Source organism: Pongo abelii, chromosome 8, assembly GCF_028885655.2.
Source record: "Pongo abelii isolate AG06213 chromosome 8, NHGRI_mPonAbe1-v2.0_pri, whole genome shotgun sequence".
NCBI lineage: Eukaryota > Metazoa > Chordata > Mammalia > Primates > Hominidae > Pongo > Pongo abelii.
This window is the reverse complement of record NC_071993.2, coordinates 25,388,064-25,409,683: the sequence shown is the minus strand read 5'-3', so window position 1 is coordinate 25,409,683 and position 21,620 is coordinate 25,388,064. Positions and strand designations below refer to the sequence as shown.

Here is a 21,620-nt window from a genome sequence, read left to right as displayed (position 1 = left end):
AAGACAAGTCAAAATTAGCTCTTCATTAGCAAGAGTTAGACAAAGTAAAAATAAGTCCACTTCAGAGGCAGGCTTACCCTTCCAGTTTCTTCACTCCATGTACCCTCTACATCCTCCCTCCCAACTCACTCCCACCTCCCCCAACAAGTAGATGAAGCTCTTTTCTCAGAAGATAATCTTTCCAGTTCTGAATTATAATGTATGATTGAAAGATATAATTAGACCACACAATACCACCCTTGAGATTTTTTCAGTTACAAAATTGAGGAAGGATCACGTCCTTAATATTCATGGCTATACCTGTATAAAGTGTGAAGCTAAATATGTGCAACAATTGAACAGAACATATTCTAATCATAGGGTCCTGAACAAGAAACCTAAATGTGGTCATGTTCTGCAGGTATATTACAAGACTTACAGAAGATCCGCTGGATTGGCATTTGATACGGCTTGCATGGAAACAAATCCCATTTTCTAACCCATTCTTGATTTTGTTTGATGTAAGTACCACATACCTTTTTCAAAGCAGAACTAGGTGAGCTAGAAAGTAAATCCCCAAACTCTCTGAAAGTAGTGTATAACAAGCAGCTCATAAATCTCTGTGGATTCACAGAGTTATCATAAGCAGTTAAAAATGCTCAATAAACCACACGAAGTAATCATTCTAGTTTAAATTAAAAACATATCTTGATCATTTATGTCTTGTTTTTCAAATGTATATAAAAGATATTGTGATTCCAGATACATTAAATTATGAATTTATTGTTATTTTATTAACAGATATTAACATTACAATCATACTGTAAAAGATATGCAACCAATACTTCAGGACTCCCAGGTATTATGTGGTCTAATGATGTCTGTCAATCACACATTATAATCAGAACTGGAAAGATTACCTTCTGAGAAAACACAGTTTCATCTACTTCGGGAGGTGGGAGTGAGTGTGGAGGGAGGATATGGAGTGTGTATGGAGTGAAGCAACTGGAAGGGAAAGCCTGCCTGTGAAGTGGACTCCCGCAGCCTTGGCCCAAATGGTGCCATTTCTTTTTGGAAATTAGAGCATTTAGCTTTCACCTTTCCTTCTGCAAAGTGGTGATTATTAAAAAATAAATAAATAAAGAAGAAGAAAAGAAAAGAAAGACAAGAATTTTTGAAAAAAGGAAGAAAGCAGAGAAGAGAGAAAAGAAGAAAACAGAAGAGACAGTGAAGTAAGTGAAGGATGGGCAAAGAAAGGAAAGGGAGTGAGGGAGTGAGTGAGAAAGGCAGGGAAAGAGGGAGGTGGAAAAGGAGGGGATAGAGAGGACAGGAAGAAATGGAAAGCTGAAAATTGATTATGATAAGTTTTTCAATTACATTTCCATGTAGATATACTGTAAAATTTGATGTTGAGAACATAATCTAATTTTTAATTTAGTGGTTTGGTTGTGGAGAAGGATTTATATGGATTTAGCTGAGTAGTAGTGAGTAAAACTCACTTTTTGTCAAAAAGAGAGAGATGCAGCTTTAAAAGGTATCATGTGCCTGTTCATTCTTTCAAATCTAGATAAATGACAAAAATACATGACAATGGTGAATGAGAATAATCACTAGTCAGTTTGAAGAGCCACCTACTCTAAATTCTGTACACCCTTTTCATAAAATTCATCTATCACAAATGAAAAACAAAAGAAACTAAACCACGTAACTGAGTCATTATGGCATATGCAGTTTTTATTAGATTCTAAAAATAATAGTTGATTATAGTATGTATAATGATAGACATTCCCTAATAGGAATTAAAAGTATTCATTTTAATTCAACCTCTATTCATTTTTAATTAGGACTGCTTGCAATGAAATGAGTTAATGAAGTAAAACATAAAACAAATTAAAGTTAGACTTAGAATCTAAACATCCAAGAAGGTTTTCAGATACTAGGAAGAGTTTCATGAGTAACCAGGTTCTATCTGGAATTTTCCATTCCTGAGGGAAGATGAGTTTCCATTTCTGGCAAACTACAGAATTCATCTAAATCTTTCCTGTGGGTCTTAAGATAAATTAGTGATGAAACCAGCAACCATGAACTTAAACCACCAAAACAGGCTTACCAATGAGATGTGCAAGTAGGTCACAGCCCTTGCCTCAAGCTACTCTCGCATTAGCAATCGATCACTCCAGATTATTAACTGATAGGTAATCTATATTAATTTCTTAAAATTTCTGAGTCTCAGTTTCCTCAGCTGTAAAATTAGAATAATACATATTTTCTAGGATGACTTTGAAGATTACATACAACTTCATATACATTTATAGACATTTGTATGTATACTCATGCATACACATTTGACAAAGTGAAAGGAAAGGCATCCAATAAATGTAGTTATTGTAATTAATAGCAGCCAAATAATTTTAGTACAGCATTCTAGGTGTTACAGTAGAAACATGTACAATGTACTACAGTGGCACATAGGAGAAAACAATCTTCTGCCTGAAGTGGAGAATAGGCTGCCAAAGGCTCACTGAGAGCAACTCTAGGACTCAAAGAATAAGCATGAATCGATCAGGTGGCGAAAGTGGGAAATAGTATGTTATTCCAAAGGAACAGCATGTGCAAAGAAATCCATGGAGACATGAAAAAGCATGGTAGAATCATGGAAGGCAAGTGGTTGGGTATTGCAGAATGAGAAGAAATTTAGATTTTTTTTTTTTTTTTGAGACGGAGTCTTGCTCTGTCACCCAGGCTGCAGTGTAGTGGCGCGATCTTGGCTCACTGCAAGCTCCGCCTCCCAGGTTCATGCCATTCTCCCGCCTCAGCCTCCCGAGTAGCTGGGACTACAGGCGCCCGCCACACGCCCGGCTAATTTCTTTTTGTATTTTTAGTAGAGACGGGGTTTCACCATGTTAGCCAGGATGGTCTTGATCCATGATCCACCCGCCTTGGCCTCCCAAAGTGCTGGGATTACAGGTGTGAGCCACCACGCCCAGCCAAAATTTAGATTTTGAGAGCAAACTACAAATACTTTTTAAAATGCCTTAAACAATAAACATTGTTATGGCACTTGAGACAGTGGTGAATGACACTAATTTGGTTTCTGCCCTCATGGAGCTTACAGTCTAGCATAGAAGATCGATACAAACAAACAATTATAAATAATAACTGTAAGCATACAAAGTGCTATGGAGGTTGGCAAACATTTATAAAGAATGTACTGTGCAGGCCGGGTGTGGTGGCTCACGCCTGTAATCCCAGCACTTTGGGAGGCTGAGGCGGGCAGATCACAAGGTCAGAAGATCGAGACCATCCTGGCTAACATGATGAAATCCCGTCTCTACTAAAAATACAAAAAATTAGCCAGGCATGGTGGCAGGTACCTGTAGTCCCAGCTACTTGGGAGGCTGACGCAGGAGAATGGTGTGAACCCAGGAGGTAGAGCTTGCAGTGAGCTGAGATCGTGCCACTGCGCTCCAGCCTGGGCGACAGAGAGAGACTCCATCTCAAAAAAAAAAAAAAAAAAAAAAAAAAAAAAATATATATATATATATATACACTGTGCAAAGCACTTTACACAGGCTAAAAAAAACTATCCTAATTTTACAGAAATTTGAGACATAAAAAGGCTAAGAAATATGGGTGGTCTGAATCAAAAACAAGCACTTTTAACTACTATGCAATACTATCTCTAGAAAAATATACTGCCTGATGAATGATGAACTGAAGAGGAAGAAAACTGAAGACAGATAGTATTGCAAAAGTACAAGCAAGCTAAGAGTAGATTTCAGGTGCTCTTGCCATTTAAAAAAAAAAAAAAGGAAGAAGAGAAATAACCATGTGAGAAGATAGATATGTTACTTTATTTGATTATCATAATCACTTTCCTAAGCATATCAAAACATCATGTTGTATACATTAAGTATATACACTTAAAAATAACATTAAAGTTATAAAAGAAAAAAGACCAAGCAAGTAGTGATTAGGAATAGAACTAAGATGTAGTAAGAATAAGAGAAGAAAATAGATTCATGAGATACTGAAGTAAAATTTACATCACAAGTGGCTAATGTAGAAGGAAAGAGAACACCTAACACATTGCTACCAAAAAGACCAGACTACCAAGCACTTTTGTAATTTAAGGTCTATTCAATTCTGACCAAAGAGAAAAGATGTAGGATTTCATTTCTACTCATTGCCACTCCCTAACCCAAGCTCAGCTTCAACACATACCTTCTTGTGGCAAGGGTAACAAAATATCATTACACAGGGGGCAATAAATTATTTTACCTATTTAACGAGAACTCTGAAAAACTTAGATAAAAAAGGATTTTGGAATCTCTGAACTATTTCAACAAAGGAACAAAAAGCCAAATTCACTTTTCATTTTGCATATATACGGTATTCATTTGGTCCTAAGAATATCTTGATGCTATACACAAAAAAATGATGCTTACTGAATTCACAATCTGCTACTTAAAAATTAAAATTAATTAGCAGATGGCCAGCCTTCCAAATGATCAGTGTACAATTTCAGACCAATCTTCAGAAAAAAACTTTTGAGGTATTACTTGAATAAGCCATCTAACTGGTAACCAAATACTAAAATTATTAACAATCAGCACTACTCAGACAGACAAATTGGTCTTTATATACACTTAGGGCTGCAGAATTCTATACAGTTCTAATACCTTGGCATGTAAATGATTTTCAATTTACATTTAAAATCCCAATATGAAAAATTTGAAGAGTAAAATACAGAATATTCCATCCTTTGGCATTTTGGTCAAAATTGTTTAAGAAAATGAAGTCAAAATAAAAATCCTAAAAGTGTGGTTTTCACTTAAGCTATATAAGTGAAATAATAAATGAACATTCTTACCCATAATGCACTCACTATAGTTAGAAATACGTATCAAACTAATATGTGAAACGTTAATTTGGATAGACTGCCCTTTTAATTAATGTGATTACTGCGCTTGTGTCATCACCAATTCTAGTGACACTGGGCTGAGAATTCAGCGGGGTCTAAGGATGAAATGATAAGGAGGGAAGGCAGGGGGGAACAAGTGAGTTATAAAAGTCTGCCAGTCGAATCACAGAAGTAAGGAAAAGAGAAAGAGCCCAGAAACCAGGAAGTGGAATTAAGGTGAGAAATCATGCAGTAGCTGATGAGTGTACCTCTTACACATTTCAGTCTTGGGACCCCTTTACACTCTTGAAAATTACTGAGTATCCCAAAGAGCTTTGATTTATGGGGGTTATGTCCATTGATATTTACCATCTTATATATTAAAACTGATAAAATTCCAAAATATGTATTAATTCATTTAAAATCAATAAAACAAATATATTAACATAAGTAACATATTTATGAAAAAAACTATATTTTCCAAAAAAAAATATTTAGTAAGAAGAGGGTCATTGTTTTACATTTCTGCAAATCTCTTTAATGTCAGACTTATTACAAGACAGCTGGATTCTTCTCTCTCTCTTTCTGCATTTAATCTGTTTCTATATCACATCTTGTACAACCTCTGGATACTCCTAAGAGAATGGAGAGTTCCAAAGGCAAATAATGGCTCTGAATTACTATGAAAATACTTTTAACTTGATAGACTCCCTTGAAAGGGTCTTGAGGACCCCCAGGGGTCCCAGGACCACACTTTGAAAATGACTGCATTATACAGGCATATTTTAAAAAGTGTCAGACAAAGATGATTTGCAGACAAGCATAAAAGCATAGCCCATAAGCAGGGCTGCTCAGTTTGTACACCTATAAATTCTGGTATTCAACAGACCTAGAATTGCAATGGGGCCAAGCCTACAGAGACAGTTGTCCATTATCCTATTTCCAAATGTAAATATAGAATCAACTCAATAGAATCTCCTCCAGGTGATCATGAAATTGTAACCACCAGCAGGGAAAAAAAAGAAACTGCTTTTGCATGCATAAAACAAAGATTGTACTGACAAGCCAATAATAAAATCTACGGAAATAATTACACAATCAAGATTAGGTCATGACTTCACTTCATTACAGATAATTATGGTAAGATAATAGAAAGCACTGCTGAGGGACAGCTCTCTTTCCTGAAGAGCTATAAAAATAAAGTTGATACCCACATATTTAGAATAAAGATATTCCTTTCTGGAGACAGCGCATGGACCAAAATCCTCCCCCAGACTTACAAGTCCCTCTGAGCATGTTTATCCCACTAAATGGGCTCTGATAATCTAAGGATTCCCCCTTTACACACTTTTCTACTTCATGCACAATAACTGCTCTAAATATTCTCCATTTGCAGTTTTTTGTTTTTCTCCTTAATCCTTCTGTTTTCAATGGTCTTTTGTTCCATTTCCAGCCTTACTCTTATTTGTTTCATCAATTACATTCACTCTTCTCTACCACTTTCCATACACCTACGTGTGAGCTTATATTTTAAAATACAAAAATCTTGTGCATTTTAGAGACAATAGTAACCCAAACTATGAATAAGCTAAAAGAAGAGGGGGGTAAAAAAACAATGGCTTCAAATGACAAAAATAATTTGAAATAGATACTTGTACGTTACTTTGAGGACAAAAGCGTTTTCAAGTGATCTCAATACTTTATGTTCTGCTTGTATCATCAACACCCACTTGTTCTCTCTCAATCTATAGGCCCTTGGGGAGGGAAAAACAATGATAAATCGAAACCTGTCCTGGATGAATACACATAAATGACTTGGTGAAGATACCAACAAAATAAGAAGGTGGCAAATAAGGCCTTTCATCTTAGAACAAGAAGATATCAAGGAACAGAGTTTAACTCTTGTATAATACAGTCAGTTAAAGCTCTCTAAATCAGCCAAGGGCTGTAGCTAAGCAACACGATTCTTCACTTGCTCAAAAAGGGGGCTGCCAAGCATCAGTAGCCTCATTTCTCACTGAAAGCTTTGACAACTTTCCACCATATTTTATATAATTGTAGCAGAGGGAGTGCCAGATTAGATCTGATTTGCTGTCATAATGGGATTTTTTCCCACATAAGTTAATGATGCAAAGCTATATTTAACCCCCAAAAAGTCATCCTCAGGCACTCACTGTATATTCTGATTGCCTCTCATATCTAGAATTGGACAAGTAGCAATTTTTCTGCTACTGAATATGACAAAAGCAAAGGTTTAATAGGTAGGTTTTTTTTCCCCCTGATTGGCTCCATTATAAATTTAGCTGCATATTCCAAATCTGTTCACTAACTTCATATTTCATCAGATGTTCTCTCACTGAATTGAAAAGATCAAGAAAGTCTGGTACTTTGAGTTCACATCCCTTGGTGTATGCAAGTCAATTCTCTCGCCCCAGCTTACTCTTGCCCTGCCCTGCATATGCTGCAGATCACCCACCTTCAAACTCAGCCTCACCCTGATCCCAAGGCCACAGAGAAGCTTCAAAGCATTTTACATGTTTGTATTTAGCAATGGTTAGAGTCCATAACATATATTGTCATATGACAATTTATGATAATATATTATCATAAATGTAGTGAATCCTCTGAATCCTCTTGTCATCCCTGTACATGGTAAGCTGCCGTCCTCCATATTCACCTTTGTTTTATTCCTGCATTCCAATTTGTGTTCTAATTCTCTACTAGGAGTAGGTCTCTTCCATTAACGACAGCCTTTTAATTGACGCCCAGATAACGTGTACAGACAGAGAGGCAGTCTATTCACCTTGAATAGTCAGGTAGCTCTCTCCTTTGTACATTCTAATTCAAATACTTCAAAGGTCCTAACATTAGAGCAACAGATTCAAGAAAGTTGGTAACACAATCCAGTGACATAGATTGTATAAAAGCAGTGTCATTCAGGAGCAGACTCCAAACACCATGACCCCATTCTAGCTGGAAAATTGATTTATCTCCTACTCTAAAGTATCTGATTCCTTGATAAGCAGAAGAGGCAAATTAGATTATTTTTTAAAATCAATGGTGCTTCCTATAATATTGCCTCCTTTCTGGCTCAGATTATCCCAGATTTGCAATCGAAGGTCAGCTAAACATTTTTTGGCTTTTTCATCTCACTTTCATCAAAATTTATCAGTCTTGCATTAACATCCTAAAAGTGCTTAAGGGGTAACTGGACATCAACTCCTATAAGCTAGCTTGAATGAACGTGGCAATGCTGAATAACAGTTTGCTTTATCATTATCACAGAGAAAAATCAGAAAATCTCACATTTGGCAAGCACAAGCATATAAAAAGTGAGAATTTAAAGTATTACCAGTACAAGGACAATGAGAGTATTCTTTTGGATGGAAACATCTTTTAGCGGTTCCCTTTAGAGTATACTAGGTATAAAATCTTAACACTACAGAAAATTTAGAGGTATCTAGTCCAAACATATAGCCAATATCGCATGCAGTTTTAGTGAGCTCCACAAAATTGTCATGTGGTACCTTTCACTGTTGAAAATACCAAGGTCTACAACATCCTCTCCAAGTGGTCATCCCTGCAAGGTGTGACTGAATAACCGTGACATTCAAATTTATAATCTACTATTTTAAAATGTGTATTTTTCATTTTTTAACAATTCTGATTATTAAAAAGTTCCACTTACATTGAGGTAAACAGAGCCTTCTGCAGTTCCTGTTGTTTTACCAGTAAGTCACAGACTAGCCCCTGTATTCCTTGAGAAAAAGTATAAATATCCATATAATAGCTATTTTGATATTTGAAGACAGTTATCAGATCACCCATGAGTCTTCTATTTCCTGGAAAAACATTCTCAATTTCTTTGATTCTTCAAAAAGTAAGGTTTCAAAGTCCTTTGTAATACAAATTTTCTCTTCTGGAGTGCTTCCACTTTATCTACACACATTTTAATGTATGAGAACTGGAACCTGTCATACTATTTTAGGTATTTTCTGCTAAGTTCTGAATACAGTTGCAATATAAGCCTCTCCAGATCTAGAGAACAACCTCAGACTATGTTGGCTTTTGCTATGATTTTGCAGCCACACCATACTGTTGACTTATTTTCAACTTTCAATTATCCTCCCAAATATCATTCACATGTGATCAAACCAAACCACATCATTCTTCCTATGCTCAGAAAGATAGGAATTTTGATTCACATTCAGGATCTTATCTTTGTTCTGATTAACTTTCACTGTGATGGAGTTGTCCATTTCTCTAATTCAGCAATATCTTTTTAGTCTCTGATTTTAACTTTGAATGAATTTGTTATTCTTAATTATGTGTCTTCTGTATCATTATTCAAAGAATAGATGAACATTCTGGCAAGCACAAAGCCCCACATAAAGTCCTATAACAAACGACCATAACCTTCACTGAAAGTTCATATCAGTTCATTCAATCACTTCCTAATATATAGCCTTAGACTTAAACAAATCCAGGGACTATGGGAACTTTAATTCCTCTCCTACTAAGAAGGATGCTGGATTTTCACAGCAATTACTTTATGAAATGCCAAAGCACCATGTCTAAAGTGACACCTGGTGTAGGATAATATCCCATCATCTCTCCTACCCAATTTCCAAGGTTAAATGTAGTTTGTAATCTAAAATACCCCATACAGCCTCATGTCTAATCCTAAATGAATTCATCTGGTTACATGTTTCCTAGAAAATAAGAAGTATTTGATTGTAGTAAAACAAAAATAGGCCTAGAATCAGATAAATCTGGATTCTAATCCCAGTTTTACCAACTACTATTTGTATGATTATAAATAAGTTATTTAACCTGTCTTGGCCTAGGTTTCTCCTCAGTAAAATAGAGGCTTTAAAGATTAAAGAAATGCATATAAAGCACAAAGACCAATTATTGACCCAAACCAAGCACTACCAAGTAGTTGCAGCCACTATTAGTGTTAAAATTAATAAGAAGATTTTTAGATTTTGATAAAAATCTATTGAGTTGAAACAACAGAAAAAGTAAAATGTATCCAGTCTTTACTGTGAATCCATCCACTTCCCACTGTAACCTTCAATTTTGGGGTTATTTGCATTAGCAGTCCTCACTATGATCCACAAAGGAAAAGGGAGTCCCTAAATATAGCGATGAATCTACCACCTCCTCACAGATATGCTCAATGTTCTTCAAATTGTCTTTCTCCATCATCTTCTTCCCAACTCCATACAAGGTCTAGATAGAGACACCACCAACATTATAAGATAGACAGATTTTTCTTTTGAGGTTGCATATGCCCTCTTGCCTTTAATCTACCCTCCTTTTTACAAACTGCGAGCTAGTTTATACAAATCATCTTTTTTTTTTTTTTTTTTTTTTGAGACGGAGTCTCGCTCTGTCGCCCAGGCTGGAGTGCAGTGGCGCGATCTCAGCTCACTGCAAGCTCCGCCTCCCGGGGTTCACGCCATTCTCCTGCCTCAGCCTCCCGAGTAGCTGGGACTATAGGCGCCCACCACCACGCCCGAATAATTTTTTGTATTTTTTTTTAGTAGAGACAGGGTTTCACCGTGTTAGCCAGGATGGTCTCGATCTCCTGACCACGTGATCCACCCGCCTTGGCCTTCCAAAGTGCTGGGATTACAGGCGTGAGCCACCACGCCCGGACTACAAATCATCTTGTACACATTTCCACAGTAATAAATTTCACTTCTCAAAACTAAAGGGGCGCACATTCAGGGGCAAAAAAACATTGGCTGCTTCTTACGAAGCCTCTACTCATCTACTCAATACATGCCAGAAAGCCTTTCTTACAAACATCACTTTTCTCTATATCCCCAAATGCTTACTAATCCTTAAACCATACTGGAGAACCTGTTTATTTTAATATATATAATGAACATCATTCTACATCAATGAATGAACAGTATTCATTTTAAGTAGCACAATGGTATGATATTATTTGAGTGCACTGTAATTTACTTACCCAATTCTTTCTTATGCATTTGTTTCTAAATTTTTGCTACAATATGTAATACTGTGAGAAGTAATCTAGTACATATATATTTATGAATTATATTTTAGAATTATATTGATATATTTTAAAATTTTCTAATGTTTTCTTAAATTATTTTTTTTAGAAATGAGGTCTCACTCTGTTGCCCAGGCTGAAGTGCAGGGGCACAATCATAACTCACTGCAGCCTCGAACTTCTGGGCTCAAAAGATCTTCCAGCCTCAGCCTCCTGAGTAGCTGGAATTACAGGCATGTGCCACTAAACCTTGCTAATTTTTAAAATTCTTTTGTAGAGACAGGGTCTCGCTATGTTCCCCAGGCTTAAATTATTTAAAGTAGAAGTAGAGAAAAAACAGGTAGAACAAAGAAGTATGCATTTTTAATGATGATACATTTTTACCATATTGTCAAAAAATTTATAAACATTTGCATTCCTACCAATAACACATTAGAATATCCTCACCAACATTGAGCATAATTCTTTTTTACTGTTTGCCAATCCAGTAAATAAATTCCTGCACTTCTTAAATATGTGTGAAGACTTCTCTTTTATGACTAGTCTTGTGTCTCAGAAATTAATATACGATATTTTAGTACATATCACCTAGAAAATTTAGTACATAAAAAAGTTAAAGTCAATTGGTATATTTCTAAGTTCTCTGGTTCCCTCTAGAATGCAATGATCTCTTTTAAATTATAAATTTCCTCTGTCTTATTCACCACTGTATCCCTAGGACCTAAAATAATGAATTTGAAATAATGTTACAAAAGGTATCCCATGGAAAAGATAGCCTATATCTTATTAACCATAATAAGAAGAAGAAAAAATACTAACAATAATAGTTCAGCAAACTTGTAAAGTGTCCTCAAAGAGAGAAGCCCAGTACACCTAATTATATGTGAATAGACTAAAGTCAGAACTGAGTTGCATGAGACAGTGATGGAAACAGTGGTTTAGTATTTAACCAGAATACAACACACAAATAGCTTGCAACTGTACACAGGGAAAGATGTATTTTAATAGTGAAAGAGATGTCTAGACAACAAAGAAATAGTTCAATGTCACTTAATTTCCTACTACAGATTTTCTCTCTCTCTTTCCCCCAACCACAAGATGGCGATAGCCACTGGTGAACTCTTGGCTCAGTTGCTGGAAACATCTAAAACAGCCAGCTTGCCCTTAACTGACTTATTAGGCTCCCCGGCTCAGTGGCTTTAGCACAGTGATTTCTAACCCTAGCTTTGAAACAATTCGAGAATCTCTATTCCAAATAACTCTCGAGAGCATAGTGGAAAACTCAGAAAAATACCATCGGTTTCTATTAATTTTAAAAAGAAAGACTGTAACAAAATCAAATGAGATAGGCTTTAGAACTCCAAAAACAAATAAGGATCCATACAGTGGTGATATGGCCTCCTTCGGCTAAGCCTGGTAAAGCAGGGATGCGTGACTGAAACAGAGGATTAGCCTAGAGGAAAGAAGACTTACAAGGTAGCTAACAGCAGTCTTCAAATACCTGAAAGGCAACTACTACAAAAGTTGTGGGGTGGGGGGAGGGGGGAGGGATAGCATTAGGAGATATACCTAATGCTAAATGGCGAGTTAATGGGTGCAGCACACCAGCATGGCACATGTATACATATGTAACTAACCTGCACATTGTGCACATGTACCCTAAAACTTAAAGTATAATAATAATAATAAAAAAAAGAATACATGAAACTTGGAAAAAATAAAAATAAAAATGACTTTGGCATGTATAAGGACTTTCAAAGTGTGTAAAAAAAAACATTGTGCTTAATTTTATTTTGGGCAATTGGTCAAAAGCGATGGCCATGTATTAGAGGGAGGCCATCTAACAACAGCAAATTATCTCCATTAATTCAACAGTGTCAGGTACTGTTCTAGGTACAAATGAACACCTGATCATTGTCCTACATTCCAAAAGAAGAGTGTGACTTTATATTAAATAACCACATTTCACACTAGTAATAGGAGAAAAGAAAAGTTGTGCTACAAATACAATTAAAATGTAAATATCCACAGTGATTACCAGTGTTTACTCCTCACTTACTGTAAGACTGTTACAGTTTCCAGTGTGAAATAATGGCATTAAAAATAGTTTGCAACATTCTCATTACTTAGTTTCAATTGCACTAATACAGATCATAAGAAGATTGCATAAGCCAAAATTCATTTTAAGTTTGTCCTTAAATGTCCCTCAGTGAATTTTAAGGCAATGTTACTGACAAGCGTACAAGGAAACTCAGGGATCTGAAAGTTTTAAAAAACCTGTGTGGCTTGACTACACTATAAGCTAGACTATATCCTAGGGCAGAGCTGTCCACTGCAGTTTTCAACATGGTAGCCACTAGTTACATGGGCTATTAAATGCTTGAAATCAGGTTAGTGAGGCCAGAAACTTCCTTTTTTGATTTTGTTTAATTTTAATTGGTTTAAACTTCAGAAGCGACATGTGGCTAGTGGCTATCATACTAGACAGCATGGCTCTAGAGATAGGTGAACAATAGTGTTTGTTAAACAGAAACTTTCTGGAGAAAAGAAGAGCAATGGTGAGATAGCAGCCACAAGATGGAACTGACACATAGCTATTTCTAAGTGATTCAGTAAATGAAAAGTTAAACTAAATGAAAGATCTCTAGAAAAGTACTCTAAACCCACTGTAGTCAAATGAGTAAGTTACATTTGGTATGTAAGAGGGTTTTTCTGCTTTCTTTGAATCTTTGCATTCTAATCCTCTTCTCATATACCAAATGATATGTTTTCTTACCTTTTTAGCCTTCTTTAAAATTTATCTTTAGAGATTCATTAAACTACATCTAATGTAGTAGTAAAGAATTACAAATAGATTTTCACCCAATACATTCCATAGAAAAGAGGAGATAATGGGAAACTCTTAGAGCAATATAAGACCAATGACTGGGGTGATAACACAACCACTTCAGTGAATCTGATATCTTCAAAAAGTGGTCTCCAAAGCAGAATAAACAGGACTTTAATTGGCATGCAAAAAGAAAATACTAGAACTTCTGTTTACATTTAACTTTTTAATAAAAGAAACATAAGCTGTTAAGCCTTGTTTTATTTAGGACTTGGATTAATATTAATGCCCTCACTCAATCTATACTTCACATGATCACAAATCTAAGAAGGCACTTGAGACATCCTGAAGGAAAACTGGGAGTTTCAACACAGAAAAACATTGACACTGGTCACTGGGTTCCTTCATTTGCTTCAATTTTCCATTTACTGCCTTTATATTTGGCCATTTAGATTAATTTTCAGAGTGTATTGTTTTAAAGTGTAAAATATTTATGATTCTTCATGAGATGGTGTGTGACCCAGAAAATCTTCCCCCATAAAGATTCTCTCATTATCTCAAAATGAACTGCTCACTTCTGAGCTTAAAGATGGGTTATACATTGCTTTTTACAAAAAAAAGGGCAAATGTTCCAAATTTGCTCATCTGTTCTGGGACGGCAAGTGGTTGGTTGTCAATAGTGTCTATGAAACAGGTATTTAAACAACAACAACAACAACAACAAAAAAAATTCCTTCAAAGCCATTTTAACAATCCATGAGAAAGTCTTTTCAAGTGAGCATTTTGAAAATGGATATTCGAAAATGTTTTCAGTGTTAAGTGTTTTTTGTTGCCAAAACCTATAAATATTCACATACCTCTACAGTTTTAACTTGAGAAGTAAAATGTCCTACTCTGCTTTAATATATTTAACATGAAGAGATTCAGTGGGTTTTTAACCTATTCCTTTAAAATATTAAAATGACCAACTTTCCAATTAGTTTGCAAGGACCAACTGACATCAAGTAAAATGAAGAATTACCTGCTGTATCTCTGCAAGGAAAAACTCTGCAAAAATTGGTAGCAAACATAGTTGACAATTTATTCCTTTAATTTGGACTGATTTCTCCTTGTGAGGAATCTTTTTCAATCATGACAGATATTAAAACTAAGCACAAAAATAAAGTGAACTTAGAGACCTCTGAATCACTGCATTACTAAGTATTAAACTGAGATTTTCAAAAATTATGACATAATCATAATAGTCTCACTAAAAATTTTATAAAAATTGTGAATCAATTATATTGCTATAAAAATATAATTCTTTTAACAAAGTAATATAATTCATATTAAAATATTATTTCATCTTCATCTCAACCTTGTAAAATCTTCTGATTTATAATATACTTAACATAAAAATATAACAAAAGATGTATATACACTCTAAATTTAAAATATACATATACCATGGACTGATGTTTAAAAGGTAGTTACTAATGGAATATAACCAAAAAGTTTCCAGGATACTCTCCTAATATTTCCTATTTCAAACAATGGGTTTTTTTTTAACTTCTTTTAGTGGAAACAAAGCAAAAGAAAATATTTAAAACAAAAATTAATATCAATTAATTTTATGTTTAAACCATTCTGTAGGAGAGGATGTGAAAACTGACCAAATCTATTTTACAGTACTCTAGATTAGTTACGAAGACATGTCCTTCAAAAAATGCTTAGTGGCCTCCTAGACCTTGTGAAGACCTAAACTCACTGAGAGATTATTTTCTTCACAAACCATTCCATGCCTTTCTAAAATGCTCCTGAGGCTTTTGTCATTGGTTCCATATCACTTATCTGTTTCCAACATCAGACCTGATATTTTGGTTGTATATACCCTACAGGCTGGAAAGTTTTCCAACATCGTTAGAAAATTTTTTACAGTGAAAAGTCTGCCTCATTTATAACTTTGAAATTTGTAAATTTCTCTATTGTTTATAAGAGAAGAATGTTAAACATTAGAAAGATAAAACCCACTGTAAACCAAGATGAGTGTCTTTATTTCTAACGATATGGACATTCATAAAGACAGGACCCTACATCCTACAAATGTGGATCACGTTAAGTGCTTCCCAAAATAAGCCAGTTTACACAGCGATCCTTGGGGTGGTAACAGAGGGGTTGTTATAAAGAATAAAGTAGAGTCAGAACACAAGAAAAATGCCACAAGCGAGACATGTTTCTTTCTGTTTTCCAGAAAGATTTACAAGCAGTAAAAATCTCCAGAGAAGCCAGCTTCTAATCTCTAACTCACATCCATATGGGAAAGGAATTAAAAGACTATTCCCAGTAACTACACTGAGGATGTGGTCCAGAACTGTTGCAGGTACCTAGAGTGACCAGCACAAACTATATGACCTTAGAGAAGCCCAGTACAATGTGTGAAGAGTTCCAGGACAGACCTGTGCAGGGAAGACTACTCCACGAGGGCCTCCTGAGCATAGCCCATGACACAAAGATTCTTTCCTCCCAACTCCAGTACCTGGTCAACGAAAGGGGGTGAGAGTGACAGAGTGCAAGTTGAACATACACTCTGTAGATCCATCGTTTTGATACTACTTTTTGATCACTCAGCCTCTTTCTACAATATTTTCAAATGAAATTGTAGAACATTTTTTCTACTTTTTTCAGTAGGAATGTAATAAATATAATGCTCCCATACATAATCCCAAAAGTTATAAATTTCAACCTCATCTTTGTTAATCAGAATAGAGGATAATATTTTATCTTGAAATAACCTAGTTTATTTCAAAGCTTTAAAAAGACACAAAACTCAGAAAATTAATCATCCTGATGCAATGAAAATAAATCAATCTTCCAAAAGGAGAAAGAGGTTCTTTCAGTCTGACCATCTAGTCAAATAAACAGATGTGCTGTAAGGACACAAAACCACACCATGATTATTAGAGGCAAGCAGCAACTGTAACAAACTGAAAAGTAAGTATCTCCTTGTTTCTAGGCAGACTGCTTATTGAACCACCCAGGACCACCACTAACACAAGCCTATACAGAAATGAACACACACAGATCAATATCCACAATATGACACCCATGCAGAAAAAAGTCCATTCTGGCTAAAAGACAATGCTAAGTGGCTATCTGCTCCCAATAGAACAATATTGCTCTAGACATTTGGCATGGAGATGATAATCAGACTAAAGATATTCACCAAGCCAAGCGATTGAAATTCACATCTTAGAAATGCCAGAATCACCCGAAGTGGAGGCTCAGAAATGTTCAAAACCCTAAGAATAATTAAAGGAGACAAAAAGAAGAGCTCAATTTTGTGAGTTAGCAAGGCAGAAACATTAACTGTGGATGGCAGTCTCTGTGGAGGTGTATGGAGATGTGGGAGGAAGTGTGTGGATGTGAGGGAATGGGGGGGCTGTGGGAATGTATTGATGAAGTGGGGGATCATCAGGATATGGTGGAGAGATGTGATAGATTTAGAGGGATATGGGGCATTATGGGGGCTTCTTACACGCTGGGGGCAAGAGGACTGAGGGATGCTCTGGAGAGTGTGGTGATGGGGTGGAAGTGTGTGTGGAATGTATGGCGGATGTGAGAAACAGTGAAAATATATTTGGGAGTGTGGGAGTACAGGGGTATGTGGGTTGTGTGTGGCAGGAGTATGTGTGGTGGGTGTATACATGGTAAACATTCAATGGGCATATATACATGTATATGCATGGATGTATACCTGTGCACCTATCTGTGCATTTGTGTAATGGCACAAATAAGTGCTTATTGCTAAATTTCCTCCTGATTTAAAATTCCTTCCTTAAAAATTACACTATATACAATCACCTTTCACAAATGGCATAAATTCAGATTAAAGTTGTAGATTACTACATTTGTGGAAACATCCCCTCTATTTTAAATAAAGCAAGCTGACTTTCCTCACAAACTCATGGAATCAATGTTGGACTAGCCCAAGTATTTAAGATCAAGAACTTTATTATATGTTTGTTCCATAGTTTGAGGACCTCAGAAATGGGCTACTAAAAATGAAATCACCAGTATGTCATCATATTCCTTCTCTGAAACTACAAAAGACAAGTGACAGTCTTATTTCCAGAAGCATGATCTCCATGCCTGTTTCCTATCAACCAGAGTATCATCAAATCAAGCATGGATAGGGACTAAAAACTGAACAAATACACACACATATACACAATTCCTTTCCAGGACCCTGTACAGTGTTTTCTCCTTGTTTTCAAAATTGCCCCACCATGCCTTCTCTAGTGCTCTTCTAGCAGATAGCAGTGTGTCTGAATGAATACCACCAATATTTCAATAAGCATCATATTCCATAAAAAAACAGGCATAATTTGTTTGACCATTCCTGGGACTGGTTTCTCATCTCAGGACTATTTTAAATTTCCAGCCCATTTTGAAGAATAGGGCCAGGCTTTGACTAAAGTCAAACTTCAGATGTAATTGTAGTTTTGGCCTTCTTTCAGTCCCCAAACGAACAGTTATTCTACACAAATTTTATTTTCTACTCCTATTTTAGTTCATTTGGCAGCTCTGAGACCTACATAGATTTTTTTCCCAGTAAGATGCCTCTTGTTCATTTACCCACACATATATAACACATTCAAAATAATGTATTCCTGAGCTTAAAGAGGATTTTATTTTCATCTTCTTACCTCTGAATTGTTGAGGTGGCATTTATGAGTTCCTGAAAACCAGCCATCACTTGAGCATTGGTCAATGTCCACTTTCTGAAGATTTATGTCAACTTTCATGACACCCCTAGAAACAGAAAAGGATAAAAAGAACAAATTAATCTGGACATTTATAATTTCTCTGTATTTTAAGCTTGAAATTAGAAAATTATCATAAAGAACATGCCAAAAATTGTCAAATTGCCTACTCATATTCAACCAAAGTGTACCAAGAGAAGACACACAGTATAAGAAAATCATTAAGTACTGGCTTTATGTAAGTCCAAAGGCAGGGAGCTGTCTTCACTTCCTTATATAATGCCTGGTACATAATAGGTGCTCAGTAAATATATGTTGATTGCCTGAACTCCAGGACAATATTGCTCTAGACATGGCAGAAAATGTGACTCTAAAATAACACTTGCTCTCAGAACTCCTTCTAGTAAAGTAAATTAAAATAAAGCCTTCAGTTCATTTCTTTCTACTCCTATTTCCCATTTCAGGGCTAGGAAGATTGAGGAGTAGGGAGGACAGTATCAGAAAATAAGCATCTCTTTTCTCTGATCTCTCATTCTAATAACTCTAAACAGCTCTTTAGGTCTCCCAGTGTTCCACATTGAACAGAGATTTGCCTCACTACAGAAATGATGACTGCATTTCTTTTTCTTTTAAATCTGGAAACGAAGAGACTACATTTCACTTAGCCATTTGAGAAGCGTCACTAAGAAGGACAACTCACAAATTCAGAGCCAATCAAAAGCTAAATTGCAAAGAAAGCTCCAAGTTGGTCTAAAATTCCTCCACTTCCTCCAGCCAACTTTCTCTCTATATTTTCGTAAGATTCCCTCCTTTCTATTTTTCACCACCACCAGCACCACTAGCAGCAGTTGCTGCAGAAATATCTGTCCAACACTGCACTATCACACATGGACTTTATTGAAATAAGTATTTTGCATCCTGGGCCATGAAGCTTTATAATGTAGTTTTTCATAAACTTAAGTAAAGTATATATACCCCACTACAAACTACTCAAAGTAAAAACACATTTTTGAGGTCCCACACCCCTAATTTAAACAATTTTTCATTATGGTATCACTCACATATATAAAATATAAAAGTAGGCTCAAATTCCTGATTTTATAGCTCCTGTAGCTACAAAGAATCCCACAGAATTACAAAATAAATGCAAACAAAACTGTAAAACCAACGAAAACCGAATTTAAAATATTAATTTAAGAAAACCAAACATTATGCTTTGCCGAAACAAAATCACCTCTCAAAACAGGAATATAGTACTGACTGCTAGTTCAGCAATCCTATTTTGCCACACATCTTATGACTCATTTCTCTCATCTCTTTTCTCCTTTTAAACTACTGTGAAGCATTCTAACAGCATGGCTTAATGCCATTCGGGCTTCCTTTGGGGTGAATAAATCATTTCTTTTTTCAGTCTGCCTCTGTTCTTTTCTTTAACCTGTGAGAAAAGTACTACATTGCCTAGTGCCTACATGCTCAAAAGATACACAGAAATAAATAGGGACACGAAAACCTCCTGCCAGTATTTGGTTTATCCAGATAATCCAGAATATGTTTGAGTTGATTTTCCAGATGACCGGTGAAATGAAAACACAAAAATTACAGAAAACACGCTGATCATTCAGAAATATAAACCTCATTTTGCAAAATATTACTGTTATGGGCCATAATGCAATAAAACAAATGTTTACGTGATAAATAAATGGATTTCCAAGTAACCTAATGCCTTAATCCAGTTCACGCCTTTCCTCTTTCAACAAATATTTATCGTCTGGTATGTGCATATCACTGTAAGAGAACACTATGCAGGACAGAAAGGCAAACCTACCCCCAAGGAACACTAAAAGGCATAAGACATTTCGAAAATGACCAAAGTGTTTAATGGACAGTGGATGCTAAATTCTGGAGGATTTGGAAAGCTATCATTTGGAGTGAAGCAGGGCTTCAATAACCATTCGTTGACTTACCGACTGCTTTCACTACTATTCGAACTATGTCCCGCCGAAGTTAATCCAATCATGTGAGCCCACTTCTGGTTCTACTTTACGCCCTTTGGAAATAACTTTCTTTCACTGATTCAGTAGATACTCAGTGAGTGCTTACTATGTGCCAGAATTGTTCTTGGTTTTTGAAATGCATCAGTAAGTAGGAACATAAAATTCTGCCTTCATAGAGCTTAATTCTAGTGTGGGATAGAAAAATAGGTAAAATCAATGACTAAATTATACTATATTTTACAAAAAAAAATAAGTTCCATGGGGAAAACAACTTCCAGCAGATAAAGGGGCTGAAATCGAAAAATTTCAGGATAAGTCTCACTGAGGTGAAATTTCTGACTCAACACAGTTCAAGGTATAATTAGAGCTGGTTTATAAGCACACTGTAAATCACCAGTATCATAAAGCTTCTCACCGGACTACTGTTGTCCACTACATTTTGGTTATCTTTCTTGAATATCTTATTTAGAAAGTATTTGTAATTGGCAAACTAATCAATATGCATTTCTACTCGTTCCACAATTGTTGGTTATAATGAGGTCAAGTTTTTCTCAACAATCCTGCCATAGCAGTCCAGTTCCCAGACAGTGGAAATCTCAAATCTTCCAGCTTACTCGGACATCGGCTAACTTGGAAAATAAAAAGCTGCAATTACTGTGGTCGTTTCGTTCCCTGGAGAAAACCGACTTCAGAAAAAGGCAGCTCAACTGACTGAAAGCTTTCGCCCTTCATTCCAAGTTCGTACATGGAAGCTAAAAAGTCACCGCAGACCTCAAGCCCGGCCCGTGAAGCATTCCAGGCTTGTGCAAAACCGTGGAAGATAATGAGCTATGTTTCCCAGCTGGGAAATCAACAATGAGGCTTCTTCATTACAGCCTAAGCCTGGGCGCCCAGAGACTTACAAAACCCTGGGGAAGGCGCTGTAGACTTCCTGTCGGGGGGAAGCGGAGGTTTGGGGGATATAACAGAAAGAAAACCTTCTCTTTGTGGGGAAGAACATCCTGCCGCCGAAAGGGACGCAAAGATCCAACACCTAAGGACCCACGTATCCCATCGCAGACCAGGCAAGGTGAGAGCCCTATAGCGCCTGTGCCCTCTATCCCCTGAGTGGGCCTCTCAGGGGTTGAAGGGCTCCTGGGAAATTCTG

At 36.1% G+C, this 21,620-nt stretch overlaps 1 protein-coding gene across 1 annotated transcript in view; it reads right to left on the bottom strand.

Annotated features, from left to right (window-relative positions):
- The window catches only part of GPR158 (G protein-coupled receptor 158), a 424,507-nt gene that overhangs the window by 354,031 nt on the left and 48,856 nt on the right, over positions 1-21,620 (bottom strand). The window contains exon 2 of the mRNA XM_002820608.5: positions 18,423-18,528. Within this exon, the coding sequence (XP_002820654.2) occupies positions 18,423-18,528 (106 nt within the window). The remainder of the gene's footprint in view (positions 1-18,422; positions 18,529-21,620) is intronic.